Genomic DNA, 20,846 nt, shown 5'->3' on the forward strand with positions numbered 1-20,846 from the left:
AATACATATCTTTCAATCATTACTTTGAATGTAAATGGACTAAATGCTCCAATAAAAAAACACAGGGTGACAGAGTGGATAAAAACAAAAACAAAAACAATACCCAACTATATGCTGCCTAAAACCAACACCACAGAAACACAATCATAAGAGAACATTATGAAAAACTGTATGCCAACAAACTGGTAACCTAGAAGAAATAGATAAATTCCTAGAAACATACAAACTACCAAAGCTGAAACAAGAAGAAATAGAAAACTTGAACAGGCTGATAGCCAGCAATGAAATTGGAGTCAGTAATCACAAACTCCCAACAAACAAAAGTCCAGGACCAGATGGCTTCACAGGCAAATTCTACCAAACATTTATTATTTTTTAAAAGATTTTATTTATTTGACAGAGAAAGAGAGAGATATAGCGAGAGAGGGAACACAAGCAGGGGGAGCAGGAGAGGGAGAAGCAGGCTTCCCGCTGAGCAGGGAGCCCGATGTGGGGCTCAATCCCAGGACCCTGGGATCATGACCTGAGCCAAAGGCAGATGCTTAATGACTGAGCCACCCAGGTGTCCCTCTACCAAACATTTAAGAAGAGTTAATACCTATTCTTCTCAAACTTTTTCAGAAAATAGAAAAAGAAGAAAAAGTTCCAAATTCATTTTATGAGAGCAGCATTATCCTGATATCAAAACCAGATAAAGATGCCACTAAAAAAAGACAACTACAGGCAAGGATGTCCACTCTCACCACTTTTATTCAACATAGTGCTGGAAGTCCTAGCTACAGCAATCAGACAACAAGAATCAATAAAAGGCATTCAAGTTGGTTAGGAAGAAATTTTCACTATTTGCAGATGACATGATACTATATAGAAAACCCGAAAGACTCCACCAAAAAACTGCTAGAACAGATACATGAGTTCATAAGGTTGCAGGATACAAAATCAACCCACAGTTATATGGTCAATTAATCTTTGACAAAGCAGGAAAGAATATCGAATGGGAAAAGCACAGTCTCTTCAACAAATGGTGTTGGGAAAACTGGAAAGCAATATGCAAAAGAAAGAAACTGGGCTGCTTCTTTTCACTGTACACACAAAAATAAATTTGAAATGGATTAAAGACCTAAATGTGAGACCTGAAACCGTTAAAATTCTAAAAGAGAACACAGTAGTGACCTCTTTGATATCAGCCATAGCAACTTTTCTCAAGATACATTTTCTGAGGCAAGAGAAACAAAAGCAAAAATAAACTATTGGGACTACATCAAAATAAAAAGCTTCCGCATAGTGAAGGAAACAATCAAAACTAAAAGACAACCTACTGAATGGGAGAAGATATTTGCAAATGAGATATACAATAAAGGGCTAGTATCCAAAATATGTAAAGAACTTATACAACTCAACATCCAAAAAACAAATAATCCAATTACAAAATGGGCAGAAGACATCGAACAGACATTTTTCTAAAGAACACATCCAGATGGCTAACAGGCACATGAAGAGATGCTCAACATCACTCATCATCAGGGAAATGCAAATCAAAACTACAATGAGATATCACCTCACCCCTGTCAGAATGGCTAAAATCAACAGCGCAAGAAACAACAGCTGTTGGCTAGCATGTGGAGAAAAAGGACCACTGTATGGGGGGGAATGGAAACTGGCACAGCCACTGTGGAAAACAGTATGGAGGTTCCTCAAAATGCTAAAAATAGCAATTGCACTTCGGCTATTTGCCCAAAGAATACAAAAACATTGGTTCAAAGGGACACATGCACCACTGTGTTTATTGTAGCATTATCTACAATAGCCAAATTATAGAAGTAGTCCAAATGTCGATTGAATGGATAAAGAAGAAATGATACATATATATATATAGGAGAATATTACTCAGCCATAAAAATGGAATCTTGCCGTTTGCAACAATATGGATGGAGCTAGAGAGAATAATGCTAAGAATAATAAGTCAGAGAACGATAAATACCATATGATTTCACTCATATGTGGAATTTAAGAAACAAGACAAAAGAAAAAAGAGAAAGAGACAAACCAAGAAGCTGACTCTAAACTATAGAGAACAAACTGGTGGTTACCAGAAAGGAGGTGGATGGGGGGGTAAGTGAAGTCGGTGAAGGGGATTAAGAGTACACTTATCATGATGAGCACTCAGTAAGGCATATGATTTTGGAATCACTATATTGTATACCTGAAACTAATATAACACTATATGTTAATTCTACTGGAATTAAAATTAAAAACTTAGTAAGAAATAAGTAAGATATAAACATATGTACAGGAAAAATGCAGTAAAATGAATTGCTAGATATTCATTACTTTATCAAACACAGCAATATAATGAACAAGTATTAAAAAAAAGAATAAAATTATGGGAAATGACAATGCCATTCCCTGATCTATCCTAAGTAAACAACTGTGGCTTGATTTATGTTGGATGATATTCTTTTTAGTGGCATTATACACAGCTGCTAGTACAGTTTGGAGTGGTTAAGTTAAGGAGACAGACGCACTGCTATAAGACTGAGGCTAATAAGCCTGCTTCAGTTCTGCCTTCCAAATCTCATGTGCACTTCTTTCCTTACCAACTCTAAATTGGAATAATACAGGGAAGAAGATTCTGGCAGATAAGGTTCTGGCTTAGCCAAGTTGGCATCATGCCTTGGTACATCATAGTCAGACTGATGGAAACCAAAGATAACGATAAACTCAAAGACAGCCAAAGAAAAGCAATGCATTACCTACAAGAGAAAACAATTTGACTGGCATCTTCACATATGAATTAAAAGAAGCCAGAAGATAGTGAAATGACATCATAGAGGGCCAAGAAAAAACCCAACTATCAACCTAGGCTTCTAAAGAAAGCAAAAATACACTCCAAGAGTGAAGGTAAATAAAGATATTCTCAGATAAAAGAAGACTAACATAGTTCTTCTCTAGTTCTTAACTAAAATAAATCCTTAAATAAGTTTTCAGTCTAAAGGAAAACCACAGCAGAAGGAAACTCATCTATTCAGGAAAGAATGAATAGCACCAGAGATGCTAAATATCTAGGTAAATACAAAATCATTTTCCTATTGGTTACTTTGAAATACATAGTGTATTAAAGCAAAATATATTATTTTTCATGGTTAATAACATAATGTCATATATAGATGTGAGACATATGCCAACTACAGCATTAAAAACAATGAGGGATAGAGATGGACGTTTACAGTTTCACATTTACGACATTTTACAATATTAACTATAAAGAGACTATGAAAAATTAACTATATATTTTGTAAACCCTGCATTGACAGCTAAAGATAAATATAAAAGTATTGCTAGAGTGAATTGAAAAATTAAAATGGAATTCCAGTATGTTCAATTAATCCAAGTTAAGGCAGAAATGTGAAAAGAGTGAAACAAAAAACTGAAAGGACAAACAGAAGACAAATAATATATGTGGGAGATGGAAATACAAATTTATCAATGCAGGGCTAAATGCTCCAATTGAAAAGTCAGAGATGATCAGAATGGATAAAAAGTCAGGACCCAATTACATGGTGTTTACAGTGAGCCACTTGAAATGTAAAGACAGAAGTTTGAAAATAAATGTATATAAAATGGCATACCATGAGAAACTATGTACAAGAGTGAAGGTGCCACACTAATGTCACAGGAAATAGACTTTAAGGCAAAGAATATTACCAGAGATATATGTCATTACCAGTGATACTCTATAATTCAATTAATCAGAAAAACATATAATAGTAAATGTTTATTGGCTTAATGATTCAAAATATATTTTTAAAAATGACAAAATTAAAGGGAGAAATAAACCTATAACTAGGATTGGAGATTTTACACTATTTTCTCAGCAACTGAAAGATAAATCTAACAAAAATATCAGTTAGAGACTGGGTGATGTAAGCAACCCTTAATCAACCATCATAACCTAATTGATATTTACAGAACATTACAACTAACAGATACCAAATACACATTTATTTCACATGCACATGGCATATCACCAAGATAGGTCATATGCTGAGCCATACAGCAATTATCAATTAATTTAAAAGGATTGACCATAGAGTATGTTTTTTGACCACAAAGGAATGAAAGTAGAAATCAGTAACAATTAATATATCTAGAAACTTCCCAAATATTTTTAAATTTATTTACAGACTTTTAAGTAATCCATACATCAAAAGAAGAAATCAGAGGAAATTTAAAAAATACTTAAATATTTGAATGATAATGAAAATAGAAGAAATCAAATTTTTTCAGGGTACAGCTAGAGGACTGTTTTGCTTTAAATGTTTATATTATTACAGAAGAAAGCCCTAAAACCTGTAGTTTCAGTCTTTCCATAAAGAAGCTAGGAGGGAAGTAACCCAAAAGCAAGCAGCAGGAAGGAAAAAATTTTAAAGACCAAAAATATCAGTGAAAAAGAAAACAGTCAACAATAAAGGAAATTAGTAAACACAAAATTTGGTTATTTGAAATAATCAATAAAAACAAATGCAGTTTTTTGTAGGTAAATTACCTCAATAGATTTTATTTAAGAAAATACATTTCTGGGGCACCTGGGTGGCTCAGTTAAGCAGCCACTCTTGGTTTCAGCTCAGGTCATGATCTCAGGCTCCTGGGATGGAGCCAGCTCCTTGCTGGGCTTGTGCTCTGTGCTCAGCAGGGATTGTGCTTCAGGATTCTCTCTCTCTCTCTGCCCCCATCTCCCCAGCTCACTCTCTCTCCCTCCCTAAAATAAATAAACAAATCTTTAAAAAAAGAAAATATATTTCTGTGAACACAGATTTTTTTTACCAGTAACTGTGATAGTCATGTACAGATACATGATTTTTAGGCATTTGCCTGGACTTATTTTTCTTAAGATTTTATTTATTTATTTGAGAGACCGTGAGCAAGAGAGAGTGCGAGCACAAGCCAGGGAGAGGCAGAGGGAGACGGGGAGGGAGACACAGACTCTCTGCTAGCAGGAAGCCCAATAAGGGGCTTGATCCCAGGACTCTGAGATCATGACCTAAGCCAAGGCAGGGGCTTAACCAACTGAGCCACCCAGGCACCACTCCCACCTTTTTTTTTTTTTTTTTTTTAAGATTTTGCTTGGAGTTAAGGCTCATGCTTAATTACTCACCTTCTTGAGTGTCTTATAGATACCAAAGTAAATATATTGATTGAAAAATGTTCTTAGCTTCCACAAAGTAGTGTCCAAAAAGAAAATGAAGAGAAGGCAAATAAAGCCTGTGATACTCATTATAATCATGTACTTTCCAATCATTTTCTCTTCCAAAGAATAAAAATTCTTTGCAGTATCTGAGAATGACAGAGAGAGAGAGAGGGGGGGGGGGAGATAGAGAGAGATCGTAATAGAGAACACTGACACCATGAACAAGGACTAAGAAAACAATAAATAAGAAATATAGGATGAAATGAAGTATTAGGCTAAATTGAGACAAGTAAACTATTTGGAATGTGAAAAGTGATTATCCTGCTACACAAATATCTTTTCGACAATGAATTTTGAAGACTAATTTCATGAATATAATATATACTAATCAAGTAAGCATATGAATATTAATATATTTACTGATATGCCTGTTAATTATTGCATGCCATGAAAAATATGCCCCAAATCCTTTCAGAAGTGTGAAATCTTAAATTGATACTTAGAAGAAAGTATTAAAGTGCAAATACTCTTACAAAACATAACACTTTGCTTTAAAAAGGTAAAAATGACCATTAGTGATACTTCTTGAGCTTTCTTGAGAAGAAAGTTGAATAAAAAGTATAGAATTTCTCTTATAAGAAAATTATATACTCTCCTTCCTTTTAAAAAAAGTTTATCTTTTAGAATGGTTTTAGATTTACAGAAAAATTACAAAGACAGTATGGAGAATTCCATATACTCTGCACACGCTTTCCCTAATTATTAACAACATACATTAGTACGGTACATGTTACAATAATGAATAAATATTATCACTAACAAATATCAAATATTATCCTTAACTAAAGTTCCTGATTTATTCAGGTGTCCTTTTTTTAATGTAGTTTTCTTCCTTCCTTCCTTCCTTCCTTCCTTCCTTTTCCTTTTTTGTTCTGTGAACCAGTCCAGAATCCTATATTATATTTTGTAGTTGTGTTTCCTGAAGTTCCTCTTAGCTGTGACAATTTCTCAGATTTTCCTTATTTTTTGTGACATTGACAGTTTTGAGGAGTACTGGTCAGGTATTTTGTAGGACTTCCCTCAGCAGGGATCTATTCGATTTTTTCTTTTTTTTCTTCTTTATGATTAGAATGGGATTATGGGGTTTTGGGAGGAAGATCACAGAGATTAAGTGACATTTTTATTGCAACAACAAAAGGCACACACTACCAGGGTGACCTCGATCACTTGGTTGATCTTGTGTTTGTCAGGTGTCTCTGCTGTAAAGTTACTCCCTTCCCTCTCTGTCCATACTCTATAATATTCTCTGGAAGGAAGTCAAAATGTACATCCCACTTTATATGTGGGAGAGTGAAGTTACCCTCTACCTCCTTGAGGTTGGAATAGCTACATAAATTGATCGGAACTCTATTGGAGACTTTTCTCTTATCCATCATTTTTTATTTGGTCATTTGTTTATATCAAAATAGATTCATATGATCAATTTATACTTTCAGTTACAAATCCAATATTACCTTCTTTTGTTGCTGAAATTGTTCTAGCTATGCCATTGGACTTTGTCATTTTTAAGAATAATATTTTACAAGTGTTTGCAGTTTATGTATAGAAATGCAATCAAATGTTTTGCTTGCATTTATTTCACATTAATCAACCACAAGATATTCTTAAAAAGCTTAATATTTTATCAGAGGATCCTTTGAGATTCCTGGGTAGACCACCAAATCTAGTATTATTTCAACTTTTCCAGTCCTCATATTTTAGAATTATACTATAGTTTTAAAATACTTGACTTATACAGAATATATGCTACGTATGTATAGATTTAAAGCATTGTATCATAATGGAATCTATGACCTAGGCTCCAAATTAAGAGTTTACAAATAATTTTAAAATACAATACTTATATGCTCCTTCACTTTTCCACCCTCCAGAGGTAACTGCTATGATGAAATGTATTCTGCATTCCTATTTTAATTACAAGTGGACCATATAAATATAAATATATATATGAAATATATGTGTTATATATAATAAATAATATTTTGTTTAATTTTTAAATTTGAATGTTATAGAAATAGTATCATGCTCTATATAGTCTACAGGAGCCTGTTTCCCTCCATGTTATCATTTAAATTTTTTTCAAATATAAAGTAAAATTGAAATAATAGTAAAATAAAGACCATCTCCTCCACCTAGTATCAACTACGTTAATGTTTAGCCATATTTGCTCCCCACATGTTGCCCACTATGTGTCTATTTTTAATTAAGTTAACTCTGTGGTTTTTAAAAGATTATTTTCTTGTATGTGTTATTTTTATTTTTGTCTCCTTGCCATACTAACTTTGTATGAACGTTGGCTATCTCTGTTGTGAATTGTGAATTTTCATGAACCATCAAAACAACAATTTTATGGAGTGGTGATGAAAAGTTTCGGCTGATTACTTGGTTGCTTAGCTTATGAAAGAATTTCTGCTGGCAAAGTGAAATATAATTTCTTTAATAAATGTCCTTCTGGGATGCCTGGGTGGCTCAGTTGATTAAGCATCTGCCTTTGGCTCAGGTCATGATCCCAGAGTTTGGCATTGGGCTCCCTGCTCAGCAGGGAGCCTGCTTCTCCCTTTGCCTGCTGCTGGCGGGGGCGGGGGGGGGATAGACATTTCTATGAAGATATACAAATGGACAACAGGTACATGAAAAGATGCTCAACATCACTGGTAACATTAGAGAAATGCAAATTGAAACAATAATGTGATACAACGTCATACCTACTAGAAAGGCTATATAATTTAAAAAAAAATGGAAAATAACAATTGTTGGAGCGGATATAGAGAAACTGGAACCCTTCTACATTGCCATACAAAATATTCCCTGTTTCTATGGAGACTCAATATCTAATTTTCCATGTCACTATATTTTACCTGAAATGTTTCTCTTCCATTTTTTTCTACCTCAGCTCATCCCCTAAAATTTATTGTCATAGAGTTTATAGTTCTGAACACTGAGCTTCCCTCTGAGGTCATCGACTACAGTTCTAGGTCAGATCTGGCTTACTAAGTATTCCTTCTCACTCTGCCCACTCTCACCAAAGTAAGATATTTTCAAAATTACCTAATAAGTGATACAGTGCCACTAGGAGGATTTCTAAAGTTAAAATGAATGTTTACTCCTTTCAACAAAACTGCAGTACTGGGTGCCTTTCTCTTACTTTCCTTTCTGGCTCTTTTCTCTATTGTATGGCTCTTTACCACCCAAATCACCATATCCTGACCATCACTTAATTATCTAAAACAAAACAAAACAAAACACACAAAACAGTTGAGTTCCTCTATATGCAGATACTACATTAAACGCTGGAGGATGGATTTCGCCCATTCCTTCAAAAATGTTGTGGGCAGGTGAGTTTGGGGGATTATGAGTGGTGAAGGTGGTGGGAGATAACAAAACTAAATATCATACAACTTTTTCCCCTGGAGGTTCTTTTCCAAAGATGAAATGCATTATGCAACGAGGGAACATAAGCTGTGAATCCCAGTTCTGGACCATAAAATCTGTGTGGCATAGGGCACAGAGTCATCTTCCTCGAAATGAGTATAAAAACTGAGAACTTGAGGTTGTGAACATTTAAAATAATGTAAGTAGTTACTAGGTGGTTGATTATTAGTAGCTCTTATTTTTATATCTGACGACTACTTTAAAGTTACCTTGGCTTTGTTTTTGAGGTTTTATTATATTTACAAAGGTTTTCCTCCAGCCTTACAAAATGATGTATGTACTGAACATGTGTCCTGACTCTTTCTTTTGAAATAAGGGCTGATTCCCCACGTGTCTCATGGGCTAAGCCCAAAACTAATTTCTTAGGCTTAGGGACCCCAAGAATACTGTGAAAATTAGTAAAGGGAAGCCTCACTAAAGTGGAGTCAGGAGGCCAGCAGGGGGAACTCTCACACCCTACCAGTTGTCAGTGACAAGAATTGTCAATTATAGATCCAAAAAAAGAATCCTCAACAGGAAAGAATCATGATTACAGACCCCAAAAACAACAACAAAAATGTACATTGCATCTCCTATAAGAAATTGACTACCCCTGCACCTCAGCCAATGGGAAACAGTCATCACCCCGAACTTTTGCTTCTCTCTAATGGAGTTTTGTTCAAACAGTCCCTCTCATCTTCCTCCCTCCTCCTAAATAATGTTCCTCTCTAAAATAATGTTTGTGAGATTTGCCTAGTTTGCTGTAACTTGCTTGTTCTGCATTGCAATTCTCTGTCATTCCCCAATTAATCCATTTTTGCTGGAAAAATTACTGGCAGTTTTATGTTTAAGGTTAATAATACTTACTTTCTTTACTACAATTTAGGTAGATAGGAGGCTTATTTCCAGAGCACCATTTCTTTATCTGGTAGAAAGTAAAATAGTCACTGATACATTTTGCAAGGTTGTAATTGGGAAAGAACAGTAATGAGTTAAGTATGAAGGCTCTGGTGGTTTTTGACATCTTATGTTGAACTTCTAAAAAAGATGATAAGATTAGATTTCATTATAGGAAATGAACTATCTCCAGGACAACAAATCCCCCAAGGATGGTCAAACCAAGTTCAGAGAATTATTAAAAATAATAATTAAAATTATTATATTTGAAGAACACTAATTACTTCCCAGTAAGTTTGTTCCAATTGACATCCAGTGACACACTTTGTGTTGATAATTGCAGAGTTCTGAAAAGTCTCTCTGGTGAAGTGGGTGTCCATGGGATAAGACTTCCTGGCACCTGATACGGATAGGAAACCACTACTATTTTTTTTTATTTCTAATCTTAATTGATCAAGTAAGGGAGTAAAGTAGAGGTTGGAGATATAGCCTAGAATTGAAAAGTAGGGAACAGATAGGGAAATTATGACATGTTTGAGAGTAGAAAAATCTTCAAGGGAACCAGCTGATAGCTACTCTTTCTCAAGAATGCATTAAATATGAACAGTTATTAGAGACTAAATTCCTGGAGATATGAACATGCTTAATTTATGAAATTGACATTATAGAATTCTGATCATGAATTCAGTTTTTTAGAAAGAAGATAAAAGGCTAGTCTAAACAGAAATTTCATATAAGACACTTTGGGCAAAGAGAGATGGCCAAGAAGTGAAACTTCAAGTGTCCAAGCCATGGTGATTCTGTCCAGTGCAGATTTTAAACTGATAAAGAGACAAGTAATTGATCCAGATTGAAAAATTCAGGCTATTGGCCAAATGAACAGATGCCAAAAAGGGCACAATATACACCAGCACTATCTTTTTATGAATATGGAATAGCTCTATAGCTGCACCAGGTACACACATCTGACTGCTGAGCACTTGAAATGTGGCTAGTGTGGCTGTGGAACTAAATTTTAAATTGCATTTAATTTCACAAAAAAGGCATAAAATATAATAATATGTACCTAAAACCTGGGGAGGAGAGGAGAAAAGAAGGAATTCAAACTTAAATGACCATCAACTTAATATAGACTGCTATATGCAGGACAGGTTATATACAAACCTAATGGTAACCACAAATTGAAAACCACTAATAAATATGTAAAGAATGGAAAGAAAGAACTCTAAATATATCACTAAAGAAAATCAACAAAACATGAAAGACAAGAAAAGATCAGAAAATCTTCGGAAACAACAATAAAGCAAGTAATAAAATGGCAACAAATACATATCTTTCGATAATTACTTTGAATGTAAATGGGCCAAATGCTCCAATCAAAAAACATAGGGTGATGGAATGAATTAAAAACAATGCCCATCATTCTAGAGGGGAGGGTGGTGGGGGGATGGGTTAACCTGGTGATGGGTCTTAAAGAGGGCACATTCTGCGTGGAGCACTGGGTGTTATGCACAAACAATGAATCATGCAACACTACATCAAAAACTAATGATGTAATGTATGGTGATTAACATAATAATAAAAAAGAAAAAAAACAATGCCCATCTATATGGTGATACTTCTATGTATATTGAGTTCTTAATTTAAATTATTACTAAATCTTAACATTTCTCAGGATTCTGTTTGGATCTTTTTCAAATCTACTTGTTCTCTCTCTGTCTATATATATTATGCATATATATACATACATGTACATATATGTAGCATATGCATATATGTTCTATTATTTATTATATATTCTATTATTATATTCCATTATTTGCTTATGTTCCTGAGACACTCTATTACAATTTAAATATATTAAACATACATATTTATGCATATTAAATGCACATTATATATATTAATAATTTAAACATATATATTTATATTATATGCATATATATAACATACATGGATACATGTTCTATTATTTATATTCTATTATTTGCTCATATTCCTAAGACTCTGTTACAATTTAAATATTTTAAACAAACATACATATTTTATATCCTTCTAAAAATCCCCAAATCTTAATTTTGCAGGTCTGATTCTGATTCTACAATTTGTGGTTTCTGCTAGCGCTTGCTCTTAAGACCTTGTTTTTTTCCTCTTTTTTCTTTCTTTGTTCTTTTATTTGATTTCAAGTTCTCTAGCAAATTTAACTATGGGAATGCTTTGAAGTAGAGGAATTATGTATCCCTTTGCCACTCACATGAGAGCACAACCGAGATTATTTAAAATAAATTATCAAGTTATGTTTTTTAGCTTACATACTATGTTCTATGATTGCAGGACACAAGCCAGTACGAACAGGTACATGTGTTCACAAATTCCAAAGGGAAATTATTATCCCTCATTTCAGTGCCAAATTCAACCCTTACAAATTTCCTTTCTGTGTCCTATTGTGGCACTTGTTTTGTTCACCCTTATAATGAAGACATAACCCTTTGAACTTCTAATTTTAAAGAGGAAGATATTAAACCTTTGTTGTACCTTTATGCTTTTTATTTTGACCTCTATGTTCCTCACAACTTATAAAATGGAAAATTAAGGTCAACAGATGCTGTCAATAACCTCAAATCAAAGCTACCTTTGATGCTTGCTTATCTTAAAGGACACTTGCTTTCACTTTATTGTTGGCCTCTGCCAATTCTATACCTTCTCCTCAGTTCATTATTTTTGGCACAGTATCATAGTGTTTGTTCTGCTGCTCAAAAGTGGAAGTCTCCTTTGTTTTCTAATTGCCAAGTCTTTGGCTTCCTTTTTGTTCTCATCCTATTCTGCATTACTCTTTGCAACATAGTCCTTCTAAAGAAGTCTTTCAAAAATTTTCTAAAACAGTAATTTATTCCTATTCTTACTCTGAAACAACTATTTCTCTCCAGTCCCTTAAATGATCATTTCCTTTTAGATTAGGGCTCACAGACTCAAATGCTTACAGGTGAGTCTTCCTCACATCACAAACTAGTACTCTTCGGACAAATGTGCAAAAATATACAAACATTTGCTTTCCATAATTTGGATATCCCTTTGTGAGAATGAGTGCTAAGACATATCTGTTTCACAAGTTTTTTCACCTGCTGTGCGTAAGCTTAAGTCTTATGCATGTGAAATTACGAACTATTCTTTTGTGACCAGGGAAGGGCAAAGGGAACAAGGCAGAAGCCAGCGTTTATGGAGCAACAACAGAAAGGGAGGATGTGGGAAAGGGCTGAGGCCAACTGAAATGCACATTAGAGGGTGAATCGACAACTCCATTTACAACAGTGGCCATTTCAGTGATGATCGTCCCAAGTCTCAAAATCAAAGAAGGAAAATGAGGAAATACAAATTCAAGAATACTGTAGAAACTGGTCCTGGAAGGGAGGAAAACTGGCTTAATTATATGTATGTCAGATGCATATAGAGATTTTCTTCCTGGAAAATCTTGTTAGGGTGCTCATGATCTTGTGCCTTTTCATTGAATTAGGGAAGAAAAGCCACACCATAAAACCTTCCTTGAACAAAACTGTCAGCCTCTCCCAAGAACTCAAGATTCTCCTCCACTCTTCCCTCTCTTCACCTCACTACAAACTGCCATAACATCAAGGGGGAACACTTTTAAAGATAATAATGGCCTCATATAGTTGAGATAGAATTTATTCTAACTTTCTGAGGCCGGCCCTTCTAAAAAGAAAGCTCCTTTTTTGTATTCTCTCTCTCTCTTTGACAAATGAGTCTCAGGACAGATGTTCCTAAAATTTCCCATATCTGTTGCAAAACAGATTCCTTAGTCATGTGATGGAGTTACTGGAGGTGGGGATAGAGCAGAAGAAACTTGTCAAAGGACTTGTAGGTCACGTCCAGCCCCATCAGTTCAGCATGAGGATCCCAGGTCTAACATAGCACCCAGAATATCATAGCACTCAAAAATAATTTTATGAACTTACATCAAGTACAGGATTTTCCCAAAACCTAGAACTTTATTGTCTACTAATGTCGTTAGTCCATTCCTACTTATTTATTTACTGCTGCCTTCTGAGTAAAGAGAAACTTTGTGAAGCCCTTACTCTTACCGAATTGAAGTGTGGCATCTATGAGGAGACTGAAAATGCCTGAAAGGTAGTTGAATAGGACAAGTTTGATGTAGGCAGAAGTACTTCTAGTAAACAAGAAGCTCAGCAGGTACATGAGGGGAATGGCAGACCAGCCATATAGCACGAAGATCAGCATTGTGTCCAGAAAATGGTAATCTGTGATGTAAATATCCAACTGGCAGAATTTGAATGCTCCCTGAAACACAGAGGGCATAGAGATAAAGGCAAGGTGAAGGGCAAGTCGAAAATAACGCAAGCCAGAATGTGTAGAGGAGACAGCAAGTCCTATCGCTATGTAGCATGGAAGTATTCATTAATTAAATCAGTTAGCCTCTATAAAATACTTCAACTTAGGAGCATGAAGTAAGGTACTTCTACCTCTACTTCACCAGAGGATAGTCCAATGAGCAGAACCGCCATAATTCCCTTTATTTTTTTTTCCTACCTGGAATGGTTTTTTATTTTTTTTTAAATTTTTTGAAGACTTCATTTATTTATTTGACAGAGAGAGACAGATAATGGCAGAGATAGCAAGAGAGAGCACAAGCAGGGGGAGAGGCAAAGGGAGAGGGAGAAGCAGGCTCCCCGTGGAGCAAGGAACCCAACCTGGGGCTCAATCCCAGGTCTGTGGGATCATGACCCAAGCCGAAGGCAGACGCTCAACCGACCGAGCCACCCAGATGCCCATGGAATGGTTTTTTAATGAACAAAGTCAGTATATTTTCCCCCAATAAGGCTAACTCTCACCTTTCCCAGAAAGATTACTTCTCTAGAGAGCCTCTTTCTCTGAAGATTTTTATCTCTGGTTATACCTTTGAACCAGGTCTCCTACTCCCTATTCTACTCCTCCCCACGGCCATCGCACCCACCCAAGCAACTCTGGGGCTTAATTATCGATAGATACGTGTTTATTGCTATTTTATTATTTGTTCTGTTGTTTCTGGAGATTTTCTCTAGTCCTTTCTTGGCTTTGTCATTCTTGGTCTTTTCTTTCCACTCAAAGAATCCTCTTTAATATTTCTTGCAGGGCTGATTTAGTGGTCACAAACTTCTTCAGTTTTTGCTTGTTTGGGAAACTCTTTTATCTTTCCTTCTATTCTGAATGATAGCCTTGCTGGACAGACTATTCTTGGCTGCAGGTTTTTCCCATTCAGCATGTTGAATTTATCATGCCATTTCCTTCTGGCTTGCCATGATTCGATCCGCTAGCCTTATGGGTTTTCCCTTGTATGTTAAGGATTTCTTTTGTCTTGCTGTTTTAAAGATTTTTTCTTATCACTCTATTTTGCAAATTTAATTACAATACATCTTACTGGCCTGCTTTTGTTGATCTTGATGGGAGTTCTCTGTGCCTCCTGGATTTGGATGTCTGTTTCCTTCTCTAGGTAAGGGAAATTTTCAGCTATTATTTCCTCATATAAATTTTCTGCCCCCTTTTCTCTCTTATTCTTCTTCTGGGACTCCTAAAACAAATGTTATAACATTTGATGGAGTCACTGAGTTACCTAAGTCTATTTTTATGTTCCATAATTCTTTTTCCTCTCTTTTGTTCAGCTTATTTTCCATTATTTTGTCTTCTATATCACTAATTCATTCCTCTGCTTCTTCCCGCTTACTGTTCATTGCATCAAACCTGTTTCCAATCTCAGTTATTGCATTCTTCATTTCTGATGGATTCTTTTTTAACTCTTTTATTTTAGTGGTAAGGGTCTCCCTGATGTCCTGATGTCTTCCATTCTTTACACAAGCCCAGTGAATATCTTTATGATTGTTGCTTTTTTTTTATGGTATTAGTAATTTTTAAAAAATTTTTAAAAAATTTTATTTTTTTAGTGATCTTTTTTTATTTAAAGCACAAACTCTTTGTCTTGTTCTTTAACTTAAAAAAAAGTTTAACAGAGGGAGTCTGGGTGGTGCAGTCAGTTAAGCATCTGCCTTCAGCTCAGGTCATGACTCTGGGGGCCTAGGATGGAGCCCCGCATCAGGCTCCCTGCTCGGTGGAGAGCCTGCTTCTCCCTCTCCCTCTGTCTCTCCCCCTGCTTGTGCTCTCTCTCTCAATCTCTCAAATAAATAAGTAAAATCTTTTAATAAAAAAATAAAAATAAAAAATAAATTTTCACTCGCATGGATTCTTTAGCTAATGGATAGTTGCATATTCACAATATATATTACAATACTGTCAGTTACACAGATATGTCACTTAATAATATGCACTCATAGTGTGGGTCTCCATGTTTTATTATTTATTTATTTTTATTTTAATTTAAATTCAATTAATATGTAATCTATTATTTGTTTCAGGGATACAGGACTGTGATTCATCAGTCTTACATAATACCCAGTGCTCATTACAACACATACCCTCCCCAGTTGTCCATCACCCAGTTACCCCATCCCCCCACCCTTCTCCCATCCAGCAACCCTCAGTTTGTTTCCTAAGATTAGAGTATTTTATGGTTTGTCTCCCTCTCTGGTTTTGTCTTGTTTCATTTTTTCCTCTTCCCCTATGATCCTCTGCCTTGTTTCTTAAATTCCACATATCAGTGAGATCTCATGATAATTTTCTCTGACTTATTTTGCTTAGCATAATACCCTCTTAGTTCCATCCACGTTGCTGCAAATGGCAAGATTTCATTTTTTGATGGCTGCATAATATTCCATTGTGTGTGTGTGTGTGTGTGTGTGTGTGTATACCACATCTTATATCCATTCATCTGTTGATGGACATCTAGGCTCTTTCCATAGTTTGGCTATTGTGGACATTGCTGCTATAAACATTGGGGTGCAGGTGCCCCTTTGGATCACTACAATTGTATCTTAGGGGTAAATACCCAGTAGTGCAATTCCTGGATCGTAGGGTAGCTCTATTTTCAACTTTTTGAGGAACATCCTTACTGTTTTCCAGAGTGGCTGCACCAGCTTGCACTCCCACAACAGTGTAAGAGGGTTTCTCTTTCTCCACATCCTCGCCAACATTTGTTGTTTCCTGTCTTGTTAATTTTTACCATTCTAACTGGTGTAAGGTGGTATCTCATTGTGGTTTTGATTTGTATTTCCCTGATGGCTAGTGATGTTGAGCACTTTTTCATGTGTCTGTTGGCCATTTAGATGTCTTTTTTGCAGAAATGTGTGTTCATGTCTTCCTTCCATTTCTTGATTGGATTATTTGTTCTTTGGGTGTTGAGTTTGGTTAGTTCTTTATAGGTTTTGGATACTAGCCCTTTATCTGATATGTCTTTGGCAAATATCTTCTCCCATTCTGTCAATTGTCTTGGTTTTGTCAACTGTTTCCTTTGCTGTGCAAAAGCTTTTTATCTTGATGAAGTCCCAATAGTTCATTTTGCCTTTTTTTCCCCTTGCCCTTGGAGACAGGTCTTTCATCCATTTTGAGTCTATTTTTGTGTACAGTGTAAGGAAATGGTCGTTTTATTCTTCTGCATGTGGCTGTCCAATTTTCCCAACACCATTTGTTGAAGAGACTGTCCTTTTTCCATTGGATATTCTTTCCTGCTTTGTCAAAGATTAGTTGACTATAGAGTTGAGGGTCCATTTCTGGGTTCTCTATTCTGTTCCATAGATCTATATGTCTGTTTTTATGCCAGTACCATACTCTCTTGATGATTACAACTTTGTCATAGAGCTTGAAATCCGGGATTGTGATACCACCAGCTTTGGTTTACTTTTTCAACATTCCTTTGGCTATTCAGGGTCTTTTCTGGTTCCATACAAATTTTAGGATTGCTTGCTCCAGTTCTGTGGAAAAACTTCATGGTATTTTGATAGGGATTGCATTGAATGTGTAGATTGCTCTAAGTAGCATAGACATTTTCACAATATTTGTTCTTCCAATCCATGAACGTGGAATGTTTTTCTATTTCTTTGTGTCTTCCTCAATTTCTTTCATGATTGCTCTATAGTTTTCTGAGTACAGATCCTTTGCCTCTTTGATTAGATTTATTCCTAGGTAGCTTATGGTTTTGGGTGTAATTGTAAATGGGGTTGGCTCCTTAATTTCTCTTTCTTCTGTCTCATTGTTGGTGTGTAGAAATGCAACTGATTTATGTGGATTGACTCTATAACTTGCCACTTTACCAAATTCCATATGAGTTCTAGCAATTTTGGGGTGGAGTCTTTAGGGTTTTCCATATAGAGTATCATGTCATCTGCAAAGAGTGAGAGTTTGAGTTTTTCTTTGCTGATTCAGATGCTTTTTATTTCTTTTTGTTGTCTGATTGCTGATGCTAGAACTTCTAGTACTATGTTGAATAGCATTGGTGACAGTGAACATCCCTGCCATGTTCCTGACCTTAGGGGAAAAGCTCTCAGTTTTTCCCCATTGAGAATGATATTCTCTGTGGGTTTTTCATAGATGACTTTTATGATATTGAGGTATGTACCCTCTGTCATTACACTGTGAAGAGTTTTAATCAAGAAAGGATGTGGTACTTTGTCAAATGATTTTTCTGCATCATATGGTTCTTGTCCTTCCTTTTATTTATCACATTAACTGATTTGCAGATATTCAACCACCCTGGAAGCCCAGGAATAAATACCACTTGGTCGTAGTGAATAATCCTTTTAATGCAGTGTTGGATCCTATTGGCTAGTATCTTGGTGAGAATTTTGGTATCCATGTTCATCAGAGATATTGCTCTGTAATTCTCCTTTTTTGGTCTGGTCTTTATTTGGTTTTGGGATCAAGGTAATGCTGGCTTCAGAAAAAGAGTTTGGAAGTTTTCCTTCCATTTCTATTTTTTTGAAACAGCTTCAGAAGAACTTTGATTAATTCTTCTTTAACTGTTTTGTAGAATTCCCCTGGGAAGCCATCTGGCCCTGGGCTCTTGTTTGTTGGGAGATTTTTGATTACTGCTTCAACTTCCTAGCTGGTTATGGGTCTGTTCAGGTTTTCTATTTCTTCCTGGTTCAGTTTTGGTAGTTTATATGTCTCTAGGAATGCATCCATTTCTTCCAGATTGTCTCATTTGTTGGCATATAGTTGCTCATAATATGTTCTCATAATTGTTTGTATTTCTTTGGTTTTGGTTGTGACCTCTCCTTTTTCATTCATGATTTTATTTATTTGGTCCTTTCTCTTTTCTTTTTGATAAGTCTGACTTATCGATCTTATTAATTCTTTCAAAGAACCCGGTCCTGGTTTCGTTGATCTGTTCTACTGTTCTTTAGGTTTCTATTTCATTGATTTCTTCTCTAATCTTTATTATTTCTCTTCTCCTGCTGGGTTTAGGCTTTATTTGTTGTTCTTTCTCCGGCTCCTTTGGGTGTAGGGTTAGGTTGTGTATTTGAGACCTTTCTTCTTTCTTCAGAATGGCTTGTAGTGGTATATACTTCCCTCTTAGGACCACTTTTGCTGTATCCCAAAGGTTTTGAACAGTTGTGTTTTCATTTTCATTTGTCTCCATGAATTTTTTTAAATTCTTCTTTAATTTCTTGGTTGACCCATTCATTCTTTAGTAGGATGCTCTTTAGCCTCCAACTATTTGAGTTCTTTCCAACTTTCCTCTTGTGATTGAGTTCCAGTTTGAAAGCATTGTCATCTGAAAATATGGAGGGGATGATCCCAGTCTTTTGGTACCAGTTGAGACCTGATTTGTGACCCAGGATCTGATCTATTCTGGAGAATGTTCCATGTGCACTAGAGAAGAATGTATAATCTGTTGCTTTGGGATGGAATGTTCTGAATATATCTGTGAAGTCCATCTGGTCCAGCGTGTCATTTAAAGTCTTTATTTCCTTGTTGATCTTTTGTTTAGATGATCTGTCCATTGCAGTGAGGGGGGTGTTAAAGTCCCCTACTGTTATTGTATTATTATCGTTGTGTTTCTTTGATTTTATTACTAATGGTTTATATAATTGGCTGCTCCCATGTTAGGGGCATAGATATTTACAATTTTTAGATCTACTTGTTTGGTTGACCATTTAATTATGATATAGTGTCCTTCCTCATCTCTTATTACAGTCTTCGTTTTAAGATCTAATTTGTCTGATATAAGGATTGCCACCCCAGCTTTCTTATGATGTCCATTAATATGATAAATGGTTTTCCATTCCCTCACTTTAAATCTGGAGGTGTCTTTGGGTCTAAAATGAGTCTCTTGCAGACAGCATATTGATGGGTCTTGCTTTTTTATCCAATCTGATACCCTGTGTCTTTTGATTGGGGGCAGAGCTCCCAGATATTGGATCAGGGAAGCCGGCTGCAACAAATGAGCCCAGGAGTGGGCTCTCAGCTTGGGGTTGCCATAAACCATGATCTGTGGCACAGCTGGGCCCCTGCTCCAAGACCGAGACTAATTGAGCTGCAGTAAGAATCTGGCCGAGTTCAGCCAAGAAACTTCAGAGGAGGCTCAGTGTTCTGGGCACTCCTCCTTTGCTTTTCAAATTAGTCTCATCCAGGTAGGCATATCTAAGTCAGGTTTTATCTATCCAGGCACTGTGAATTTCCACAGGGCCAGAGATTTGGAGGCCACCATTTTCATTCTCATCCTCTAAAGCTGTGCGGAAAGCCTTCAGAAAACAAAAGCCACATAGAGCAAACCGGAGTAGATTACTTAGCCTGGCCCCCTGGCAAGGGTGGTGCAATTCTGCCTGATGCAAAAACATTTGAGAATCAATGCAATAGGCCCCTCCCCGCAGAAGATCAGCAAGCACATCCAGCCAAGACCAAGTTCACCCATCAAAGGGAACTGCAAAACTCCAGCAGTAGGGGAATACACACACAGAACTCATGTCTTTTTTCCCATGATTCTTTAGTCTTTCAACTTTTTTTCATTTTATTTTTTTAAAAATTTTCTTCTTTCCTTTTTCAACCAACTTATTTTATCAACTCTTTTTAAAATCTTTTTTTAATTTTCATTTTTATAGTCACATTCTATCCCTTCATTATATTTAATCTTATTTTTGTATATACCTAAGTTTTTCTTTCTTTAAAATTTTGGGATACAATTTCTTCTACCAGACCAAAATACACCCAAAATCTAGTGTATGGCTCTGTTCTGTTCACCCACCTGATCATATTCTCTTTTTTTGTTTTGTTTTGTTAAAGTCTTTTTTAATTTTCATCTTCACAGTTACATTCTATCCTTTCATTGCATTTAATTTTATTTTTGTACATATGTAAGTTTTTCTTTCTTTACAATTTTGAGATGTAGTTT

At 35.7% G+C, this 20,846-nt stretch overlaps 1 protein-coding gene across 1 annotated transcript in view; it reads right to left on the reverse strand.

The window, feature by feature from the left end:
* LOC114198794 (phospholipid-transporting ATPase ABCA3-like) overlaps positions 1 to 20,846 on the reverse strand; it is a 137,876-nt gene that overhangs the window by 31,769 nt on the left and 85,261 nt on the right. The window contains exons 22-24 of the mRNA XM_088017068.1: positions 13,648 to 13,870; positions 9,527 to 9,697; positions 5,156 to 5,334 (exon numbers count right to left, since the gene is read on the reverse strand). Coding sequence (XP_087873194.1) covers positions 5,156 to 5,334; positions 9,527 to 9,697; positions 13,648 to 13,870 — 573 coding nt within the window. The remainder of the gene's footprint in view (positions 1 to 5,155; positions 5,335 to 9,526; positions 9,698 to 13,647; positions 13,871 to 20,846) is intronic.

This window comes from Eumetopias jubatus, unplaced genomic scaffold (genome assembly GCF_037043125.1).
Source record: "Eumetopias jubatus isolate StellerSeaLion01/CBP00866 unplaced genomic scaffold, mEumJub1_p1.0 scaffold_12, whole genome shotgun sequence".
NCBI lineage: Eukaryota > Metazoa > Chordata > Mammalia > Carnivora > Otariidae > Eumetopias > Eumetopias jubatus.